General features: G+C 32.4%; 1 protein-coding gene across 1 annotated transcript in view; it reads right to left on the reverse strand.

Annotated features, from left to right (window-relative positions):
- LOC149804209 (uncharacterized) overlaps positions 1-21,559 on the reverse strand; it is an 80,395-nt gene that overhangs the window by 32,423 nt on the left and 26,413 nt on the right. Inside the window, exons 8-12 of the mRNA XM_089937936.1 lie at positions 15,571-15,746; positions 12,150-12,374; positions 7,300-7,508; positions 3,448-3,588; positions 2,703-2,846 (exon numbers count right to left, since the gene is read on the reverse strand). Coding sequence (XP_089794062.1) covers positions 2,703-2,846; positions 3,448-3,588; positions 7,300-7,508; positions 12,150-12,374; positions 15,571-15,746 — 895 coding nt within the window. The remainder of the gene's footprint in view (positions 1-2,702; positions 2,847-3,447; positions 3,589-7,299; positions 7,509-12,149; positions 12,375-15,570; positions 15,747-21,559) is intronic.

Consider the following 21,559-nt stretch of genomic DNA (forward strand, 5'->3'; position numbering starts at 1 on the left):
AATATGCTGACTGATCCAAAACTTGTCAATAATACCAATAACAGTAATGATGATAATGAAGATAACAACAGCAACAAAAACAACAACAATAATAATAATAATAAAAATAAAAATAATATTAATAAAAATAATAACTGATTATATTAACTGTAATTTAATTAGAGATAAAATTTACTATACTACTAATAGAAAATATTCAAAAAAAGTTGAGAATGGAAATAATTAACTTCTAATAAATTCAAATGATCAATAGGAACTTTATCTCAGATAAAAATTATATTAGATGACATCAAATAAAGTTTAGAAAGTTATTTACCTGGTAATAGACTAGGTTCACTTTACCCTCTAAATGGCCCTAAAATCTGGCAAAAAATACATTTTGATGGATAGACTTATTTTTATCATAAAATGTTACAACATCGATAAAAGTTCAAATTGGTACTCTGTGATGTTAAAGACATATGTCAATGTCATGACATCACATGATGAGATGGAAGTGGAACACGGACAAATGCAATTTCAGCCAGACATATACTCTTTTGGATATTAAAACAGAGCTTGCACATTGTCATCTGTGATATTTTGGTAGTTAAGGCTATCACTAAATAATGTGACAAAAACCCAAATGAAACATTGTTATTAGGGTTTGATTTGTGTTCTGTATATTTAATTTGTATTGTGTGATTGACTTTTGTCCATAACTGAGGGTAGGAGTTTGAGCCTACCTGACTAATGTCTGGATTTTATTGTAAACAACATATTAGACAGCTAATTTATGCTGATTATTGTATATTACATATTAAGATTATTATTATTTGTAGTTAAACATGTTTCCTTTTATTTGAGTTAAGTACACTGGTTTTCCCCTTGGGAACTCCTGGTGTACCTGCTGTTTGCCAAGTTCTTTATTAAAGTTTTAGCAACAGACGTGATATTGTTGACAACTTTAAATGTTCTATAAATTAACTTTTGACTCATTATGGTTATCATATTGTGACTTGGGCTTTTATATAAGGGAAAAGTAAACAGAAATGCTTTATTCATTGTTAAACATCTGACTAGTGAAACCAGTCTTATGGTGTTCAGTTTTAATTTGCGAGGATTTATATATTTTGATTATTCACTGGATATAAAATGTGCTCAATAATACTTTTGGACTAAATCACTATTTTAGGGATTATTGTTAATTCGTTAAGAGACATTTTGGATTATATCACTGTGATACATCAAGACTGTTAGCACATCAACACTATCCCATGCTATTGGTGCATCAACACTTTCAAGATTGAAATTCATTTGAAACACCACTGGAATTCATTTGAAGTACTGTAAATTCCTTTTAATTTTCAGTTTGTGTTCTTGGGAAGTAAATTATTCATTGAATTTTACAAAATTTGTTGGTTTCACTCTTTTCTGTTATGTAGTTTAAGACCACATGGTTGTAACAGTTGGACATCTGGTATTTTAGTCTAGGTTTACCCTGACTTAACCGAATGCTCCTGTGGCCAAGTGCTTAGAGCACTAGCCTGAGATGTGGAAGATTGTGGGTTCAAACCCTGGCCGTATCATACCAAAGACATAAAAATAGAACTAACAGCTGCCTAACTAGGCACTCAGCATTTAAGAGGTTGGCCTGATGTCAGAATAATGTGACTGCGTGGGACATCATGCTACATGTCTGTGGCATGGTGCCCCAGTGCTAGACATCACTATAAACAGTCACATTACAGACCTCATAGCAATATGACTCAAATGTTTTTAAAGCTACATTAAAAATCCAAATCATACACACACACACACCTGACTTTACCCAGGCATCACTGAAACTCAAACTATATGGAAAAGCAATCAGCATTAGCCAGTTATTGGTTCAAAAAAAGCAGATGAAACCCAGATTTCAGGTTTTGATCTAGATTCCTGGCTTTTGTCTGGTTTTACCCAGACTGTAAACTGATATATTAAAAGCCCCAAAAGAGAATATTAAATCTGAACTTCATTTTTCCAATTGAACTATCTAAGCTTCAACTAAAATATTATTCTAATGTTTCATCACTGACACTGGTCATTTCTCTTGCCAAGTTGCAGAACAAGTTTGATAACTAGTGTCCAGCATATAGATGATAACCAATGTACCATGAGTTCATGGTCTTTGCCAACCAATGTACCCAGGGCTCATGGTCCTTGCCAACCAATGCACCCAAGGCTCATGGTCTTTACCAACCAATGAACCCAGGCCTCATACGCTTTGCTAACCAATGTGCCAAGGATGCATGGTCTTTGCAAACCAATGCACACAGGACTTATCATCTTTGCCAACCAATGTACACAGGACTCATGATCAATGCTAACCAAAGAAACCAGGGCTGACGAATGTAGTGCAGCAGAGTTTATCAGCCATGGTACCTGTAGATGAATTAATACAAGTGCTTAACAGATGGAAATGTACATACTAGACTTAGTTAAAATGCAAGTCAAATATGATACAAGATGGAGCAATTTTATGTTACATACATATGATATTATATGGTGACAAATATAATGGTTATAACAGCCATATAATTCCATAATCACTTGGATTTATAAGATTCCATTGTTCTAATACATGACTAGTTTCATCTTGGTAGGTTAAAAACAGGTTCTGCTGAATGTAGTTTATTTTCTATTCAAGGAGCAATAGGTCAAGATAACTCTAAAGATCATACTTGTGAAAAACATCTTGTGGTGACATGGCCTCTTTGATGTCTGGATTCTGGGACAGAAGTTTCCCCAACTGTATGATGCCTCTTAGCAGATGGACATTAGTTGTCTGCATCAAATTCTCAGCCCTTAAAACCTTTTTTATCAAACTGTCATAAAGAAACATGGACCTGTTATCATTATCCTTATATATGAGTTTACGATTCAATACAAATTGGACAATCGAAATCTAGAGCTGGTCTTTCATGAATATGGAATATTATTAAGTTACAGAGAGAGAAAATAAATGAAATCATGCAAGATTCATTATGAAGGCTGTATGAGTCAATTTTAAGTAAACTAAAAATGTCATGTATTTAACTAAGTGCTGTTTGACAATAAGAAAACCTGGCCTCTCTTTAAAAATAATTATATTTTCTTCCTGCTACCAGCTGAAATAAAAGCATTTCTTCTCTTTGCAATGATCTTTATCTCAATTCAATGATCTTAAGTCATTTATAATTCATTTTACTTATTGAAATACTTTTATACCTATGTTTTAAACAAAAGTACAACAAATAATATCATGTAACGGCCTACTGGGTTACCCAAATTCAACATATGAGAGCCCAGATAAAATTCTGGTAGCCCCTATCATCTGGATACAAGATTTGTTGGACAAAATCCCTTTAAAAGAAAAGCAATAAAACACAGAGAGAAAAAGGGTAGTAACAAGTTGTTCATTTACATGACTTAAATTGTTGATCTTACCTTGGATCATCGAATGAAACTGCCTCTTTTGATTTTTCTTGCAGCAATGTCTCTAGGGCTTCTAACAGATAACCAATAGCCTCCTTACTTCGGGCTCCTGGACCCTCCCTCTTCAGCGCCAGGGCCAGACCTAGATAGTATCTACAAAAGATATGATATTTTAGTTTTTGTTACATAATAATAAATTTACAGATCTGATGCAACATGTTTCTGATCTGAATAATTAACAATTAAGATACCTACTACAAAGAAAGTGTTGTAAGCTGTTCACAACGAAAGCTGAACCTGTGACTTTAATATGTAATTCTATGGCACATTAATCACTAAACTATAGCTGAACACAGCAGAGTGGGTATATCCTTCAAGTTTTTCTTTAAAAATTACTTTGCCAAATTAAAAAGAAGATTTCAAACCTTGACAGCAGGAGAGCTCAATTATTTTGAGAAGGAAAATGAATATAAATATAGACTGGTTCCATTGCTCACAAAATAACTATTAATATCTAAAGTAATAATAAAATAATGAGGTCAGGTTGTTTTGGTGAAAAGAACTTGAACTGTCTTTGATACTGGAAATAACACAATCGGTAAATATTGCATCTGCTTTCTTGCTATTGAAGAACACAAATTACTGGAACATGTACATGTGCAGAACAACAGAAAAAGAATTTATATAATCATGTCATTTCACCAATGGCACTTACATTTCCATTCACTTTACACTGGGGAAGTATTGTAAATAGCATGCAGTAAATGTTTATATCATATTGTTCTAAATGCTTTGTTGCAAACAGGTTTAAGAAACATAGGTCAACAGTGCGATCATAATAGGCCAACCTCATCATAAAATGAAATATAATTTATATAAAATGAAAACCATGTAAATAACTGTCTTTACTTTAAGATTGTCCTCTTTGATGCATCTAATCATATTAATGCATCTAATCAAATTCTACAATTTTATGCTCCTCTAGCATTAGTCTTCAGTCTTTGTGAAGTTTCAGTTTTCAAGTGATTCCAATTCTTCATCAAACTCACATCGTGTTTGACTTTTGTCTTGGCATTAGTGGGTTTTACCAGTTTTTCTTCTGAGTAATCACACCAATGGTAATTCTTACAGCCTTCATGATATGTCATATTGTGGTCAAGAAATTCGTTATCCCTCATTCCACGTCTACCTCTTCACAAACTTTTTCCACCTTTGCTATTAATAAATGGCTTTATGTCAAGTTGATATAGTGTCACTGAAAGCAAATGCATTTAAAATAGCAAAGACTACAATTTTTTAAATCAATAATGTTAATAAAACAAGGAGTGGATATTACCTCAATATGTTGTTACATATATTATGTTGACTCAGCATATTACCTCAATATGTTGTTACATATATTATGTTGACTCAGCACATTATCTCAATGTGTTGTTACATATATTATGTGGACTCAGCATGTTATCTCAATATGTTGTTACATATATTATGTTGACTCAGCATATTACCTCAATATGTTGTTACATATATTATGTTGACTCAGCATATTACCTCAATATGTTGTTACATATATTATGTTGACTCAGCATATTACCTCAATATGTTGTTACATATATTATGTGGACTCAGCATGTTACCTCAATATGTTGTTACATATATTATGTTGACTCAACATGTTATCTCAATATGTTGTTACATATATTATGTTGACTCAGCATATTACCTCAATGTGTTGTTACATATATTATGTTGACTCAGCATATTACCTCAATATGTTGTTACATGTATTATGTTAACTCAGCATGTTACCTCAATATGTTGTTACATATATTATGTTGACTCAACATGTTATCTCAATATGTTGTTACATATATTATGTTGACTCAGCATATTACCTCAATATCTTGTTACATATATTATGTTGACTCAGCATATTATCTCAATATGTTGTTACATATATTATGTTGACTCAACATGTTATCTCAATATGTTGTTACATATATTATGTTGACTCAGCATACTACCTCAATATGTTGTTACATATATTATGCTGACTCAGCATGTTATCTCAATATGTTACTTGAAGGCTGTTATTGAGACTATTTAATTCAATAGCGAAGTGCAGTAACTCAGTTGGGTTTGATACCCAACCAGGCCAGCCGCCTCTGAGTGTCCTTGAGAAAGGCACTTAGCTCCCATTTTCTCAGCATAACATAACTAAGAATGTGTTAAATTGAAAAAAACTTAAGCAAACAATTCAGTAGCATGCCAAGCTTATTCTTAAAATCTCAAACAAAAACTATTCACATGATAAACTGAGTACATAATTATCTAACTATTGGTGGATTCATTAAATGAATCATTAAGCAGTGCATACATTTATTGATTGATAGTTGAATCTGCAGCAGATTAAAGGTAAAAAATACAACTCTATCCTTTTTTAGGACACCACATTTGGCACATACAAATTTTTTTTCCCAGGACTTTGTATCAATTTTCATAAATCCCACAAGTACGCATTCTGACTGAAACACTTCCAATGACAGGTACATGCCTGATGGCGAACTCCATCAATCAACTTTTACTACACTTTGGCATTTCTTTTTAGTAAAGTTTTTCTAATATACAACGTTAAAAAATTCATAAGAAAGGTCTTATCATAGTACAAACATTGCATTACAATAATCAACTGACTACAGTGTAAGACTACAGGTAAATTTTCAACTCAGTAATTATAAAAAGAGATATAACTTGCAAAAAATGGGACTACTAATGCAATGTGCAATATGACATGGTTGTCTCACACCTGATGGTCTCTAGTGTCTGAAAAAACACTAATTGGCTAATAGAACACACACCTTATTCAAACCAACATCTGGATGGTGTTAGCATCATATTTCATTCTAGATTTTTTCTGTTCAGAAAGCTTTACTCTTGATCAAATATTCCAAAGAAAAATACACCAAGTCAAGTTATTTTACACAAACCATTTCTCTTCCTTTAGTCTTGGTGACCTTGAACTTTGATCTATTTACCCAGAACTGATACATGCTTTTCATGTCTCTAATCAAAGCCATCCATACAGCTTGGTCATGGTTTGTGGCATAAGACCTGAAATATTTTGTGGAAACTGTTTTCCTTCTTGAATCTGATCCTGACTTTTGATCTTTTTTAACCCCCAAATCAAGTATTGTCATCTGTGTCTCAAATGCAAATCAAGTACAAAGTTTAGTCACGATACATACAGACCTTAAGTTCTTTCATGTCCCAAATGCCAGTCATTTACAAAGCTCAGTCAAAACAAGCTGTACAGACCTTATGCACTTTCATAAAAATTGATTTTACTTCTTTGAATCCTTGTAATCCCAAACGAACAGGTGTCTTAATTTTTTCAAATGCAAGGCATCCATAAAGTTTGGTCAAAGTAAGTTATCATGATATCATGCAGACATCATTGGAGTCACTGTGACCTTGGATCTTTTCACTCGAAATTTGATACGTGTTTTTCTTATCTTGGATGCAAGCCAATAATAAAGTTTGATTAAGGTATCTAGTATACAGTTATTGTGAAGAAACAGTTTTCCTTTTTTCAGTCCCTGTGACACTGATCTATTTGACCCAAAATTAAAAAGTCTCTTCTTGGCTCCATTTACAAGTTATGTTCAAAGTCTGATATGGTTAGAAGGTGAAATACTCTAGTTATTTTTCAGAAATGAGAAAGGAAATAGATGAACAGACAAATGTACAGATGGACGTCATCACATGACACCTTATGGCAGGCATATGAAAAGATCACTATAAGACCAATGATACACACATACCATCTATTGGATGATACCATTCATACACAAAACAACACCCTACCTGGAGAGCTGATGGTTTGGGTTCCAGATGAGACTGATCTCTAGTCTACTGACTGCATCGTCATATTTCCCCTGAACAACAAGGAGACGTCCCACATGAAAGTTGTAAAGTGCTTTTGCCTCATCCAGAGCCAGTGCATCCATATATTTCAGGTATGCCTGACCAATGGGGTTCTCTTCCATCATGGCTTTCTGGGCTGTAGCACCTTCCTGTTGGTAGTGTGTATTGTGTTTGATTAATGAACTTAAACTTAAAAGTAAAATAAAATGCTTATTATTAAAATACCAATTAATCAAAAGCAAAATTGAAGTTAACAATTTCTATTTATTAGAAAAAAATGTTCTAAAACAAAGTTTTGTCTTGTTAAATTGTACTAAGAACTCAATCAGAAAGGTTTTTATGTGAAAATATCTTGATAACAAGAATAATATGATGAACTTGAAATAATTTGAAATTGCACACATTAAGTGAAGAATACTATGTAGGTGTCTAACCATGCAGCCTCAATATTACAATTCAGGTGCAGTTACAAAATGATTTTTATGCAGCCTACAAAAATACAGGTCTGTGGTCAGTTAGAATTTAAAAAACTTTGACCAAAAACTAACCTAGACTGTTCGTAGTCTGACATAAAGTCAATAAATTTTAGTATCAATATCCTTGACATTCAGTATGTCACACTTATTTTTCAATATCAAGGACAATCAGTATGTCACACACTTATTTTTCAATATCCTTGACATTCAGTATGTCACACTTATTTTTCAATATCCTTGACATGCAGTATGTCACACTTGTTTTTCAATATCATGGACATTCAGTATGTCACACTCTTATTTTTCAATATCATGGACATTCAGTAAGTCACACACTTATTTTTCAATATCCTTGACACACAGTATGTCACACAGTTATTTTTTCAATATCCTTGACATGCAGTATGTCACACTTATTTTTCAATATCATGGGCATTCAGTATGTCACACTCTTATTTTTCAATATCATGGACATTCAGTAGGTCACACACTTATTTCTCAATATCCTTGACATGCAGTATGTCACACTTATTTTTCAATATCATGGGCATTCAGTAGGTCACACACTTATTTTTCAATATCCTTGACATGCAGTAGGTCACAGTTATTTTTCAATATCCTTGACATTCAGTATGTCACACAGGTATTTTTCAATATCATGGGCATTCAGTAGGTCACACACTTATTTTTCAATACCCTTGACATGCGGTATGTCACACAGTTATTTTTCAAAATCATGGACATGCAGTATGTCACAGTTATTTTTCAATATCATGGGCATTCGGTATGTCACACTCTTATTTTTCAATATCATGGGCATTCAGTATATCACACGCTTATTTTTCAATATCATGGACATTCAGTAGGTCACACACTTATTTTTCAATATCCTTGACATGCAGTATGTCACACTTATTTTTCAATATCCTTGACATGCAGTAAGTCACACTTATTTTTCAATATCATGGACATTCAGTATGTCACACACTTATTTTTCAATATCCTTGACATGCAGTATGTCACACACTTATTTTTCAATATCATGGACATTCAGTATGTCACACACTTATTTTTCAGTATCATGGACATTCAACACAACAAAAATGAGCAAGGCTAGATAACAACAAGCTTCAAGTTCTATTTGACAATGTGAGCCTTAATATGACCTCTCAAGATAGAATTCTTGGTGTATTCAAAGATAACAATCTTACTTGGTCTATTCACATTAAACATGTTTCAAAAAAGGTCAATTCTTATCTTTGGCTACTGAGGAAAATCAAAACATACATTCCTCTTCAGTACAGGGTCATCTTTTATAAAAGTTATATTCAGCCATATCTGGACTACTGTAATGTAATTTGGGGTAATACCTCTAATTCAAACATAACAACAGGTTTAAGACTTGAAAAGAGGGCTTGCCATTTAATTATAGATCAATGTATAGATAATTTTCAGGATGCAATGAATAATATCAAGGTTTTAACAACACATGAAAGAATATTTCTTAGAAAGGCCAAATTGATGTATAAAGTATCCAGAAAAGCCATTCCTGTCTATATAAGCAATATCTTTCACCAAAGAGATGCTGATGGTACTCCAAAGTTAAGGTCCATAAGAAGTAAAAATTACATTATACCAAGGCCAAAGAAGGAATTGTTTAAAAGAAGTTTTCAATATACTGGTCCACTGGTATGGAACAACATTCCCAGTGACATAAGGCAGGCTCCTAGCATTTCTTCTTTTCATAATCAATGTTTTAAATGGATGAAATCTTTAGAAAACTGAACAGTTCTAGTACAAAAATACCACCTGCTTTTCTGTAATTTTGCATCATTTTTATAGTTGAATTTTTCAATGCAGGATGATATTTTATGTTTGATATATTTTATATGTTTTCACTGATGCCTGTGCATGTGTTCCAGGCTTGATAATTTGAATTTTAAAATTACTTAATTATTTAGTGTCAAGCCAGACTCTTCACATCATGTTGTATATACTGTATATATTGTACATAACAGATAGAAGGCCTCAAGGTAGATTAGTTCTGTAACTAATTGAGTTACCTTCTCTAAATAAAGTCTTTATTATTATTATTATTATTACTATTATTATTCAGTATGTCACACACTTATTTTTCAATATCATGGACATTCAGTATGTCACACTTATTTTTCAATATCATGGACATTCAGTATGTCACACACTTATTTTTCAATATCATGGACATTCAGTATGTCACACTCTTATTTTTCAATATCATGGACTTTCGGTATGTCACACTCTTATTTTTCAATATCATGGACGTTTGGTATGTCACACAAGCTTAAATTTCAATTTCCATGTAATTTTTATTTTTTAGGCCTACTGGACAGATTTAACTGAGTTCTTCCTTGTGCTAGACAACTCTGTGTTGTGCCATTGGTGGGTATGTTGATGTGCTACATATGTGACATCATTCACCTGACATCATTGATGCATATATAATGTGCAAAAATATACATCAGTTTTTCATATTCTGCAAAGTTTTCCAAAAGAAATAATGCATGAGGTGAGTCAGAAAAAGATTGCTTTAACTGGCCAGTGTCTCTCCCTGACACAATCGTATCCCATTAGGTTTTACCTTTATCTGTTTCCCCATATACATAATGAAGATTGTTTTACCCATACCTTTTTCTTAAATCATTATTTTGGAACCAATGGTTTGTAAATCTTCATGGATTTTATGAAAATTCATTGAAAGCTCATCAAAATTTAAAACAATCAGTACATGTAAAACAATGGAATCCATGTTAGACATTCAATCTCAGACAATGGAATCCATGGAAATATTCTTTCTCAAACAATGGAATTGACGAAAGACATTCAACCTCAATGGAACTGATGGAATACATTCAATCTCAGGCATGAAAGACATTCAATCACCATCAATGGAATCCATGGAAAACATTCAATCTTTGAAAATGGAATCTGTCAAAGGCATTCAATCTCAGACAATGGAATCTGTCAAAGGCATTCAATCTCAGACAATGGAATCTGTCGAAGGCATTCAATCTCAGACAATGGAATCTGTCAAAGGCATTCAATCTCAGACAATGGAATCTGTCAAAGACATTCAATCTCAGACAATGGAATAAATAAGTATTCTTTTTCCATGAATTTCCATGGGTCAATGGTTAAATATATCATCAAAGTTTTCCACAGATTAAATGGCTGAATCATATGGAGATAAGAGATAAGGAAATTATTATCAAGGTCGATTCTTATTTTCTTCAATAATGTTTTCAGTACAACGAAACCTGTCTACCAAGGAAAGGAAAAGGACAAGAAAATTGGTCCTTTGCCAACAGGTAACATTCATGCAATGGCATCGTCTGTAAGCCTTCTATTCAACACTCTTCTGAAGGTGTCTTTTATTAACAAGTTTATGTGTATGGAGGGATCCTTTAAGGCAGGTTTCACTTGAAGACCTGGCATTTAAGCTCAATTAGTTCAGGGCAAAAAAATGAGAAATTACCATTACTCAGATATATTTGTAAAATAAAATCAGGGAGTGGAGGGAAGAAATTAAAATAATTGATGTATTAATTCAGCTTGGACAACTTGGTCTATACCTATAGGTAATGATGTAATGTCTTTGCAAATTATTGCCTTATATATATATATATATATATATATATATATATATATATATAAACAATGATTGAATTGTGAATATATATATATATATACATATATATAATATTTCAAAAACTAAACTATTATCTCTTTTACAGTGGAAAATGTGTTACTAATTATCACTAATTATTACCTTGCTGTATAAATTTCCACAGAAAATAATCATTTTCAGGGCCTTTTCATGATGAAATTTCTGGGAAATTCTTTACATTACATTTTTTACTTTCAGCTGTCTGGCATTTGAAAATGTATGCATTGTTAAAGGATTCTTATTGTTAAAAGTACTTAGAAAGCTAATTTTAAATTTTATGAAAGTAAAATTTATTTTCAATCTCATCAACAACAAATATCCATTACTATAAAGTATATTGTATATTTTGAATGTCAATGTCTGACAGAAATACAATCTAAGTTGAACCATATTAAGTGTGGATACCATGTCAAATCATCATGTTCCCTGTAATGTGAATCTGATCCTAAAGTTTTTTTCCAGCAAATTCTGCAAAAATTTGCTAACATGTGTTAATATTATAATAAACACTTTGTATTTGAGGAATATAAGAAACTAAAACTGGTCATAATGTAAAAATTATCTGTTCTACCTAAAAATTTCAACTACAACAAGACCGACATTGTTACCTGAGACCCCTTTTTGGACTTAAACTGAAAAAGTTCCATCACATGATCTGCCTTAGCGCTTTGACCATTATTGATTAGATGATGGTATTCTTCATCTATAGCCTTCAGTTGGAGTGGGAGTGGAGCTGAAGAATCTACTCCACGTAGTTTGCATATAGCGGCACACTCTTCTTCTTTGGAGCTCTCCTTGGCTTGCAGGTTCATGGACGGGAAATCAGACTGATCCTAGAATGATGACTAAGATAGATTAGTAACTATGGGGCAAGTCAGCAAGGGAAATCATTTGAACATTTGGGTTCATGGTTTTAACCATACGAAATTTTTAGGTGACCATCAAATGTCTAATTTATGTAGGCAGAAGAATTTTAAAAAAGTGAAATGCTCTTGGGATACTTTATAATGCTTTTTTTCAGAACCAACGAGCTAATTCATGAGTTATCTGTTATCATCATCCAAGAAGTTGATTCATGGGTTATCTGTTGACAGCCAAGAACGTAATTTATCAGTTATTTGATGTTGTTGTTGTGGGGTTTAACGCCATTTTTCAACATAAGATAGGCTATACATGGCAGCCAGTACTAATGGTGGAGGAAGAGCCCGGCTACTGGCTAGCTTTCTCACATACCCACATTGGCCAAACCCAAGACTCTAACCCATGCAGACAGAGGTGAGATGGCAGTGATCCATAATGGTGAGCACTTTAGACCACTAGGCCACTCAGGGTCCCAACAGTTATTTGAGACTCCGAATCCATGTATTTAACATGTAAAGCTTATAACGTCATACACTGCCTAAGATTTTCTTCCCTCTGTCAGTCCCATCCCTTTATCTAGATGTAGCTGCTACTGATCTATGGACCTTCCACTGACTATGACAAAACAGAAGATAAAACAATATTTTAACATTGATAGTCGTGGTAAAACAACATAAAACACTTTCTAAATACAAGCTATTTTACTGACATAACAAAGGTATTTCATAATTCAACAGATAGGTACATGGATCATACATATTTACAGTGAAACCATGCACATAAGCAATACAGTGTCAGCATTAATAGCAGATTAAATAACAATACAACTAGTACATACAAATATACAAAGTATTTTTTTTCTCACTTTATATGTAAAACAAATTTTATATTCCAGCTCTATTGTTCTAGAAACCATATTGTGGAGAAAATATATAAAAATGTCTCCATCAATGCCAAACTCACATAATCACAACCACAAAGACACTGAATAAAAAATACACCAAGTTTCTGTATTTAAAATCCACTGAACTGTGGAATACATTCTTAATTAGAATCAGTCTTTGCAGCTAACAGTAGTTCAGTAGGGTTTTGAAGGTAATGCAAGTGTCATTTTTGTTCATCTTTGCACTCTTTAGAGACTGTATGGCACTGTTGTTGAAACTTTTCAGCTGGATTCTCTAAGTGAATCCTGATCAGAATTGAGTTATTCATAATGACAATAAAATTAGCATTGTCAGAACTGTATCCAGTACATATCTGATCACAAAATATTCTTGTCTCTTTTGATATAAAGAACACATTTGGAACAGACCATTTCATTGGTGGGGGGGGCAACATCCTCCCCCTTGCTGATGATGTTCTTCACAATGTCAAACTCTGTCAACCCGGAGTTCTGTAATTTAGTTTGCTGGATATTCCTTGCTTCACTGATAGCTCATTGCTTCCTGAATCTCAGGGTTAGCAGTCTGACATTTTGTTTTAAAAACTAAATCACATGTACTTGAACACTATTCCATTGAAATAAATAGTTCCTATGTTTTATATATGAAGTAAAATCTAACTTTAAAAAAATGTTGCTGCTGGTCACAAACTTGCCATAATCTCTTATAATAAAGAGCACATAAACATTCTCAATCAAGGCAATGATGTTTAATAACTTGTATTCCTCGACCGGCATCTCACTGTTTTACCTGTAACATAAAATGTATTGGGTTGTTCTACTTTGTAAATTTTACATGTGCAAATTAACCTAATTGCCCACCCCCCCATACAGTCTTCAAAGGACTTAACACATCACCCTAGCTATTGTCAGTCAATTAAGTAATAAGCGAAACTGTGTTTGGTTATACCTGACCATCTTGCATTTTAATTTCATCCATGACAATTAGTCGTATAAACTGCCCCAGCGATTGTTTTATAAGAGCTCTAAGCAGGACTCTTTGCTGTTTATATATGCTACATGTAAGGGGCATAAAATGAGGTGGTAATTTGTTTCTTTTCCCGAATGTTACTGAAAATAATATCAGGGGGTTTGGTTGTAAGAATTCATGTTTTAATGTTTTTTGCATTACACTTCATGTTATGGCAGGTACGAAAGTGTGATCTCCAAAACAGGAAACTGTCATCTGTACAAATCATTTTTTCCAGTTACAGGTTGTCAAGGGGTTTCCTACCAAAAGTCACAACCTTTTAAGATGTTGGTCGAGATTATAATGTTTTGATCTAGGTGGCCCATGTTACAACACCATTATGCAAGAAGGGCCATCTGTAATGGATGCAAGTAAAGGCAGCCAGGGGATAACAAATATGCCACCTCATCAAATAGGTCAAGGATTTACTGATTACATCCAGGTATAATAGTAGCCATCTAGGGGGATAGAAAGGGGAGTTAATAGCTCTTTATGCTTGCTCACTGTAGCCAATGTAAGAAAAAAAATAGCATCAACTTGTATTAAATTTATTTGCCTATGATGCTTTATGAATTTCCTGTAAGTTCTATTATAACAATCAGATGAGTTTCTTGGATATCATATTATGGCATCCATCTCATATACACTGACTCACCAGGGATATATGGCATCCGTCTCATATACACTGACTCACCAGGGATATATGGCATCCGTCTCATATACACTGACTCACCAGGGATATATGGCATCCGTCTCATATACACTGACTCACCAGGGATATATGGCATCTGTCTCATATACACTGACTCACCAGGGATATATGGATCTGTCTCATATACACTGACTCACCAGGGATATATGGCATCCATCTCATATACACTGACTTACCAGGGATATATGGCATCCGTCTCATATACACTGACTCACCAGGGATATATGGCATCATATAAATTTGTGACTGACCAATTAGATTCAAAGGACTTTATTTATGTTTATTATGCATATAAATGGAGTGGATGTTCTTTCATTCTTGATCTAGCTCCCTTTTCAAGCCAAAGATATCTTCAGCATAATATTAAATGGAGTGGATGTTCTTTTATTCTTGATTTTACCTCCCTTTTCAAGCCAAAGATATCTTCAGCATAATATTAAATGGAGTGGATGTTCTTTCATTCCTGATTTTACCTCCCTTTTCAAGCCAAAGATATCTTCAGCATAGTATTAAATGGAGTGGATGTTCTTTCATTCTTGATTTTACCTCCCTTTTCAAGCCAAAGATATCTTCAGCATAATATTTTTCCTCCAGTAACATTCCCAGCTGCAGATGGAGATTGGTGTCTTTGCCCTTGAACTTGATAGCAGTAGCATAGTGGTGAATACACAGTTGTAGATAATCCATTGGGGACTCACCCTCTGCATAGCTGGTGTAACGACCTATAAATAATGCAAAAGTTCTAACTTAATAAACATCGATTTTAAGACCATTCTTGACACTAAAGAAATTTTAAAATTTCTAGCTTCAATGGCAAGAGCATTGTTTCTTATTGATCCCACTTCAGGCTGTTCATTATAAAATTGCATGGTACCTGAGGAAGGCACTCTTTTTAAATATACATTCCAGGGTACTCTGATAACTCAAAAACTTCATACAAGAATGACACAAGTCTAAATTGCTTCTAGGGGTGAAGACTTCACAAAAAACCTACCTTTCATATATCAAAAGTATAATTTCATCAAAGCACCCTTGGGGAAATTTGTATCGTTTCTCAACAACCCTCAGTGAAACTAAGGGCAAACAACATAATAGCAGTTTTTTAGGAATGAGAATTTACCAAATATGTAGATGCATAGATGTAAAGATATATAGATTTATAGATGTATAAAAATTAAGATGCATATATGTACAGATGCACAGATGTATAGATGCATAGATGTAAAGATACATAGATGTAAAGATGCACATATGTAGAGATGCACATATGTAGAGATGCACAGATGTAGAGATGCATAGATGTATAGATGTATAAATAAATAGATGTATAGATAAAGAGATGTATAGATGCATAGATGTATTGATGTATAGATGCACAGATAAATAGATGTATAGATAAAGAGATGTCTAGATGCATAGATGTATAGATGTATAGATGTATAGATAAATAGATGTATAGATGCATTGGTGTATAGATGTATAGATGCATAGATGTATAGATGTGTATATGTCTAGATGTCTAGATGCATAGATGTATAGATGTATAGATAAACAAATGTATAGATAAATAGATGTATAGATGTATAGATGCATAGATGTATAGATGTGTATATGTCTAGATGTCTAGATGCATAGATGTATAGATAAATAGATGTATAGATGCATAAATGTATATATGTCCAGATGCATAAATGTGCAGATTAATCGACGTAAAGATGCATACCTGTATAGATGTAGAGATGTTTAGATGTGTAGATGTATAACTGCATGGATGTATCGATGCATAGAGGCAAAGATATATATATATATATATATATATATATATATATATATATATATATATATATATATATAGATGCATAGATATATATATTTGTTTAGATAAATAGATAAATAGATGTATAGATGCAAAGATGCAATGATGTATAGATATACAGTGTATATGAATAGATGTAACGATGTCTATTAGCATCAATGCATGTATGTCCATGTGTGTAAATGTATAGATATGTAAATGCAAAGATGTATATGTGTGTAGATGCATAGATGCATTAAGATAAAGATGTATAGATGTGTAAATCCATAGACACATAGATGTATAGATGGATAGATGCATAGATGTTTATATGGACAGATGCATAGTTGCATAGATGTATAGATGCACATATGTATAAATATACAGATGAATAGATGTATAGATGCATGGATGTATATATGGATAGATGCATACATGTATAAATTAATAGATGCACAGATGTATAGATGTATAGATGCATAATTGAATAGATGCATAGATGTATAGATGAATATATGTATAGATGTAAAGATTTATAGATGAATATATGTATAGATGTATATATGCATAGATGTATAGATGCACAGATGTATAGATGTATAGATGTATAGATGCATGGATGTATAGATGTATAGATGTATAGATGCATGGATGTATAGATGTATAGATGTATAGATGCACAGATGAACAGATGCATAGATGTACAGATGTATAGATGCATGGATGTAAAGATGTAAAGATGTATATATGCATAGATGTATAGATGTATAGAAGCATGGATGTATAGATGTATAGATGTATAGATGCATAGATGAACAGATGTATAGATGCATAGATGTATAGATGTATGGATGTATAGATGTATAGATGAATAGATGTAGAGATGTATGGATGTATAGATGTATAGATGAATAGATGTATAGATGTATAGATGAATAGATGTATAGATGTATAGATGAATAGATGCATAGATGTATAGATGCACAGATGTATATATGTATAGATGCATAGATGTATAGATGTATAGATGCATAGATGTATAGATGTATAGATGAATAGATGCATAGATGTATAGATGCATAGATGTATAGATGTATAGATGCATGGATGTATAGATGAATAGATGTATAGATGCATAGATGAACAGATGTATAGATGAATAGATGAATAGATGTATAGATGAATAGATGTATAGATGCATAGATGAATAGATGTATAGATGCATAGATGAATAGATGTATAGATGCATAGATGTATAGATGTATGGACGTATAGATGCAGAGATGTATAGATGTATGGATGCATGGATGCATGTATGTATAGATGCACAAATGCATATTTGTATGGATGCATATATGTACAGATGCACATATGTATAGATAGATACATAGTTGCATAGATGTATCAATGTTTAGATGCATAGATGTATAGATGTATAGGTGCATAAATGCATAGATCCATAGATGTTTAGATGCATGGATGCATGTATGTATAGATGCACAGATGCATATTTGTATAGTTGCATACATGTATAGGTGCATAGATGTATAGATGTACAGATGTATAAATGCATAGATGTATATAGATGCATAGATGTATAGATGCATGGATTCACAGATGTATAGATGTATAAATGTATAGATGCAAATATATATATATATATATATACATATATATATATATATATATATATATATATATATATATATATATATATATATGTAAAGATGTGTAGATGCAAAGATGATTGCATAGATGCATAGATGAAAACTTTTAACTTTCTGTCATGCACACAAAGTGTAATGAATATCAATCTTGGACTATGGATGCAAAAGCCAGGTACACTGCTATCTCATTTTCGTACACATGTATTAAAATGTATGGACAAAGTAAAATGCAGAAGCAGTTAGATCTCATTCTTTCTTAAAGAAAATACCACCACCCCAAAAATTTTTTTTTACAAAAAGTAGGCCTTTACATGTCAAACTTGAATAGAAGTGCAAATATTTTTAATGAAACCTTGATACATCTCCCAATTTAGAGACAAGAATGGTAGATGAAACCTCCATAGAATTATCACTTATTTTATTGTCAAGCGTGGTAGATGAAGCCTCCATAGATCACTTATTTTATTGTCAAACGTGGTAGATGAAACCTCCATAAATCACTTTTTTTATTGTCAAGCATGGTAAATGAAACCTCCATAGATCACTTATTTTATTGTCAAACGTGGTAAATGAAACCTCCATATATCACTTATTTTATTGTCAAGCATGGTAGATGAAACCTCCATAGATCACGTATTTTATTGTCAAGAGTGGCAAATGAAGCCTCCACAGATCACTTATTTAATTGTCAAGAGTAGTAAATGAAGCCTCCATAGATCACTTATTTTATTGTCAAGCATGGTAAATGAAACCTCCATAGATCACTTATTTTATTGTCAAGCGTGGTAAATGAAACTTCCATAGATCACATATTTTATTGTCAAGAGTGGCAAATGAAGCCTCCATAGATCACTTATTTAATTGTCAAGGGTGGTAAATGAAGCCTCCATAAATCACTTATTTAATTGTCAAGAGTGGTAAATGAAGCCTCCATAGATCACTTATTTTATTGTCAAGCATGGTAAATGAAACCTACATAGATCACTTATTTTATTGTCAAGCGTGGTAAATGAAGACTCCATAGATCACTTATTTTATTGTCAAGCGTGGTAAATGAAACCTCCATAGATCACTTATTTTATTGTCAGGAGAGATAGTTAATGTCAGGAATTATGAATCAACATCATGATATATTTCATATGTTTATATTTTTAATTATTTTCTTTTCTACAAAATGCTCAACACTGTAAATCACAACATACGATAAGCATCAATTTAATTAAAATGCTAGTAATTCCTACTAGCGGCAATACTTTAAGAAATAAATACCAATAAAATAAACTTTGTCAAATAAAATTTATGTATCATTTTCATGTTTTAATTTGCTTTCAGTGTAATAATCATAAATGTGACATGCCCTCTAGTAAGCAAATGTAAAAAGTATCAATCAAACATTAAAGCAATGACCATGACTGTTACTATGAGAACCTAATTCAATGATGACTGTGTTTTGATTTAAGGGAGTGTTTATTAAATTGTTACAATTAATTAAATATAGATATGCTTTGTATTTTTTATCACCTTAGCCACATTTGTTTGTATCAATTTGAGTAAAGAGAGTACAATAATTGAAAGAGAGTAAAGAGAGTACAATAATTGAATGAGAGAAAAGAGAGTACAATAATTGAAAGAGAGAAAAGAGAATACAATAACTGAAAGAGAGAAAAGAGAGTACAATAATTGAATGAGAGAAAAGAGAGTACAATAATTGAAAGAGAGAAAAGAGAGCATAATAACTGAAAGAGAGAAAAGAGAGTACAATAACTGAAAGAGAGAAAAAAAGAGTACAATAACTGAAAGAGAGAAAAAAGAGTACAATAATTGAAATGACAGAAAAGAGAGTACAATAACTGAAAGAGAGAAAAGAGACTACAATAATTGAAAGAGAGAAAAGAGAGTACAATAATCAAAAGAGAGAAAAGAGACTACAATAATTGAAAGAGAGAAAAGAGACTACAATAATTGAAAGAGAGAAAAGAGAGTACATTAACTGAAAGAGAGAAAAGAGAGTACAATAATTGAAAGACAGAAAAGAGAGTACAATAATTGAAAGAGAGAAAAGAGAGTACAGTAACTAAAAGAGAGAAAAGAGAGTACAATAACTGAAAGCCATGCAAATCTTATCTGCATAAAAGTTAGTAGTCACAGTCATATGTCAACTCAACTTGTGTCAACTGAACAATTAAATTCCAATATAAATAGTATTTTGTGGTATCATAATTTAAAGTATATAGCATTAATTATTCGTTTAGCCTACTTACTCACAACTATCATAAAGGATATAAAGGGAGATAAACCAAGGGAATAGCCAGTGCATAAAATGCTTTGATTTCATGGATAGGGTTCATTATCGAGAAATGAGATCAAAAGTTTGCAGTAAATTTAAAATTCCAGAATTTTTGAACTCAGAAATCTATTAAAAAGCAGAAATTTGCTTGAGATGAAATCAGAACATCAATATGTTATAGACAAAACTACACAAATCGAGTTTGAATGTTGTTTTTCTTCAAATTTCTCCATCCTTTTTGAAAAAACAGGATCTAGTTCTGTTTTGAATCAACAATAATACCAGAATGTATCCATATTCACATGCAAAAAGCATTGCCAAAATAGACATTAATTTCAATGGTACACAAGTACTGTGTATTTAAACCTCTTGGAGTACAGTTTTAACAATCTTTCAAAGACTGGTCATCTTGAAAATTAAGACAATTTATGCAAAAAACTCAAAAACTTTATTATAAAAAAGTTATTCCAAACATTAATATAAAAATAGTATTCAACCATTTAATCCCACCACTCTAACTCTTGTCACAACTGATGTCCATTCCTTTCTTAATTTTTCAGAGGTAACTTCAGTAACTCATATTCTTGCTTACGCTGCAGTCAATGGTTTGGTCTCATTGTGTGTGACTTATTGAGGGAGAGATTTAGTCTGTTTCTTGGCATGAACACTATTTTGCATGCATATCTTTCTTTACCAACTCTGGTGTTTTGGATTAATGTCAATGGTTCAATGCTTTGATGCTAGCTTGTGGAGGGGGAGGAAGTCAACAAAAGTTATAAAGTGAGT

The sequence above is a fragment of the Sinohyriopsis cumingii genome, chromosome 2 (assembly GCF_028554795.1).
Source record: "Sinohyriopsis cumingii isolate HCF-2022 chromosome 2, ASM2855479v2, whole genome shotgun sequence".
NCBI classification, from domain to species: domain Eukaryota; kingdom Metazoa; phylum Mollusca; class Bivalvia; order Unionida; family Unionidae; genus Sinohyriopsis; species Sinohyriopsis cumingii.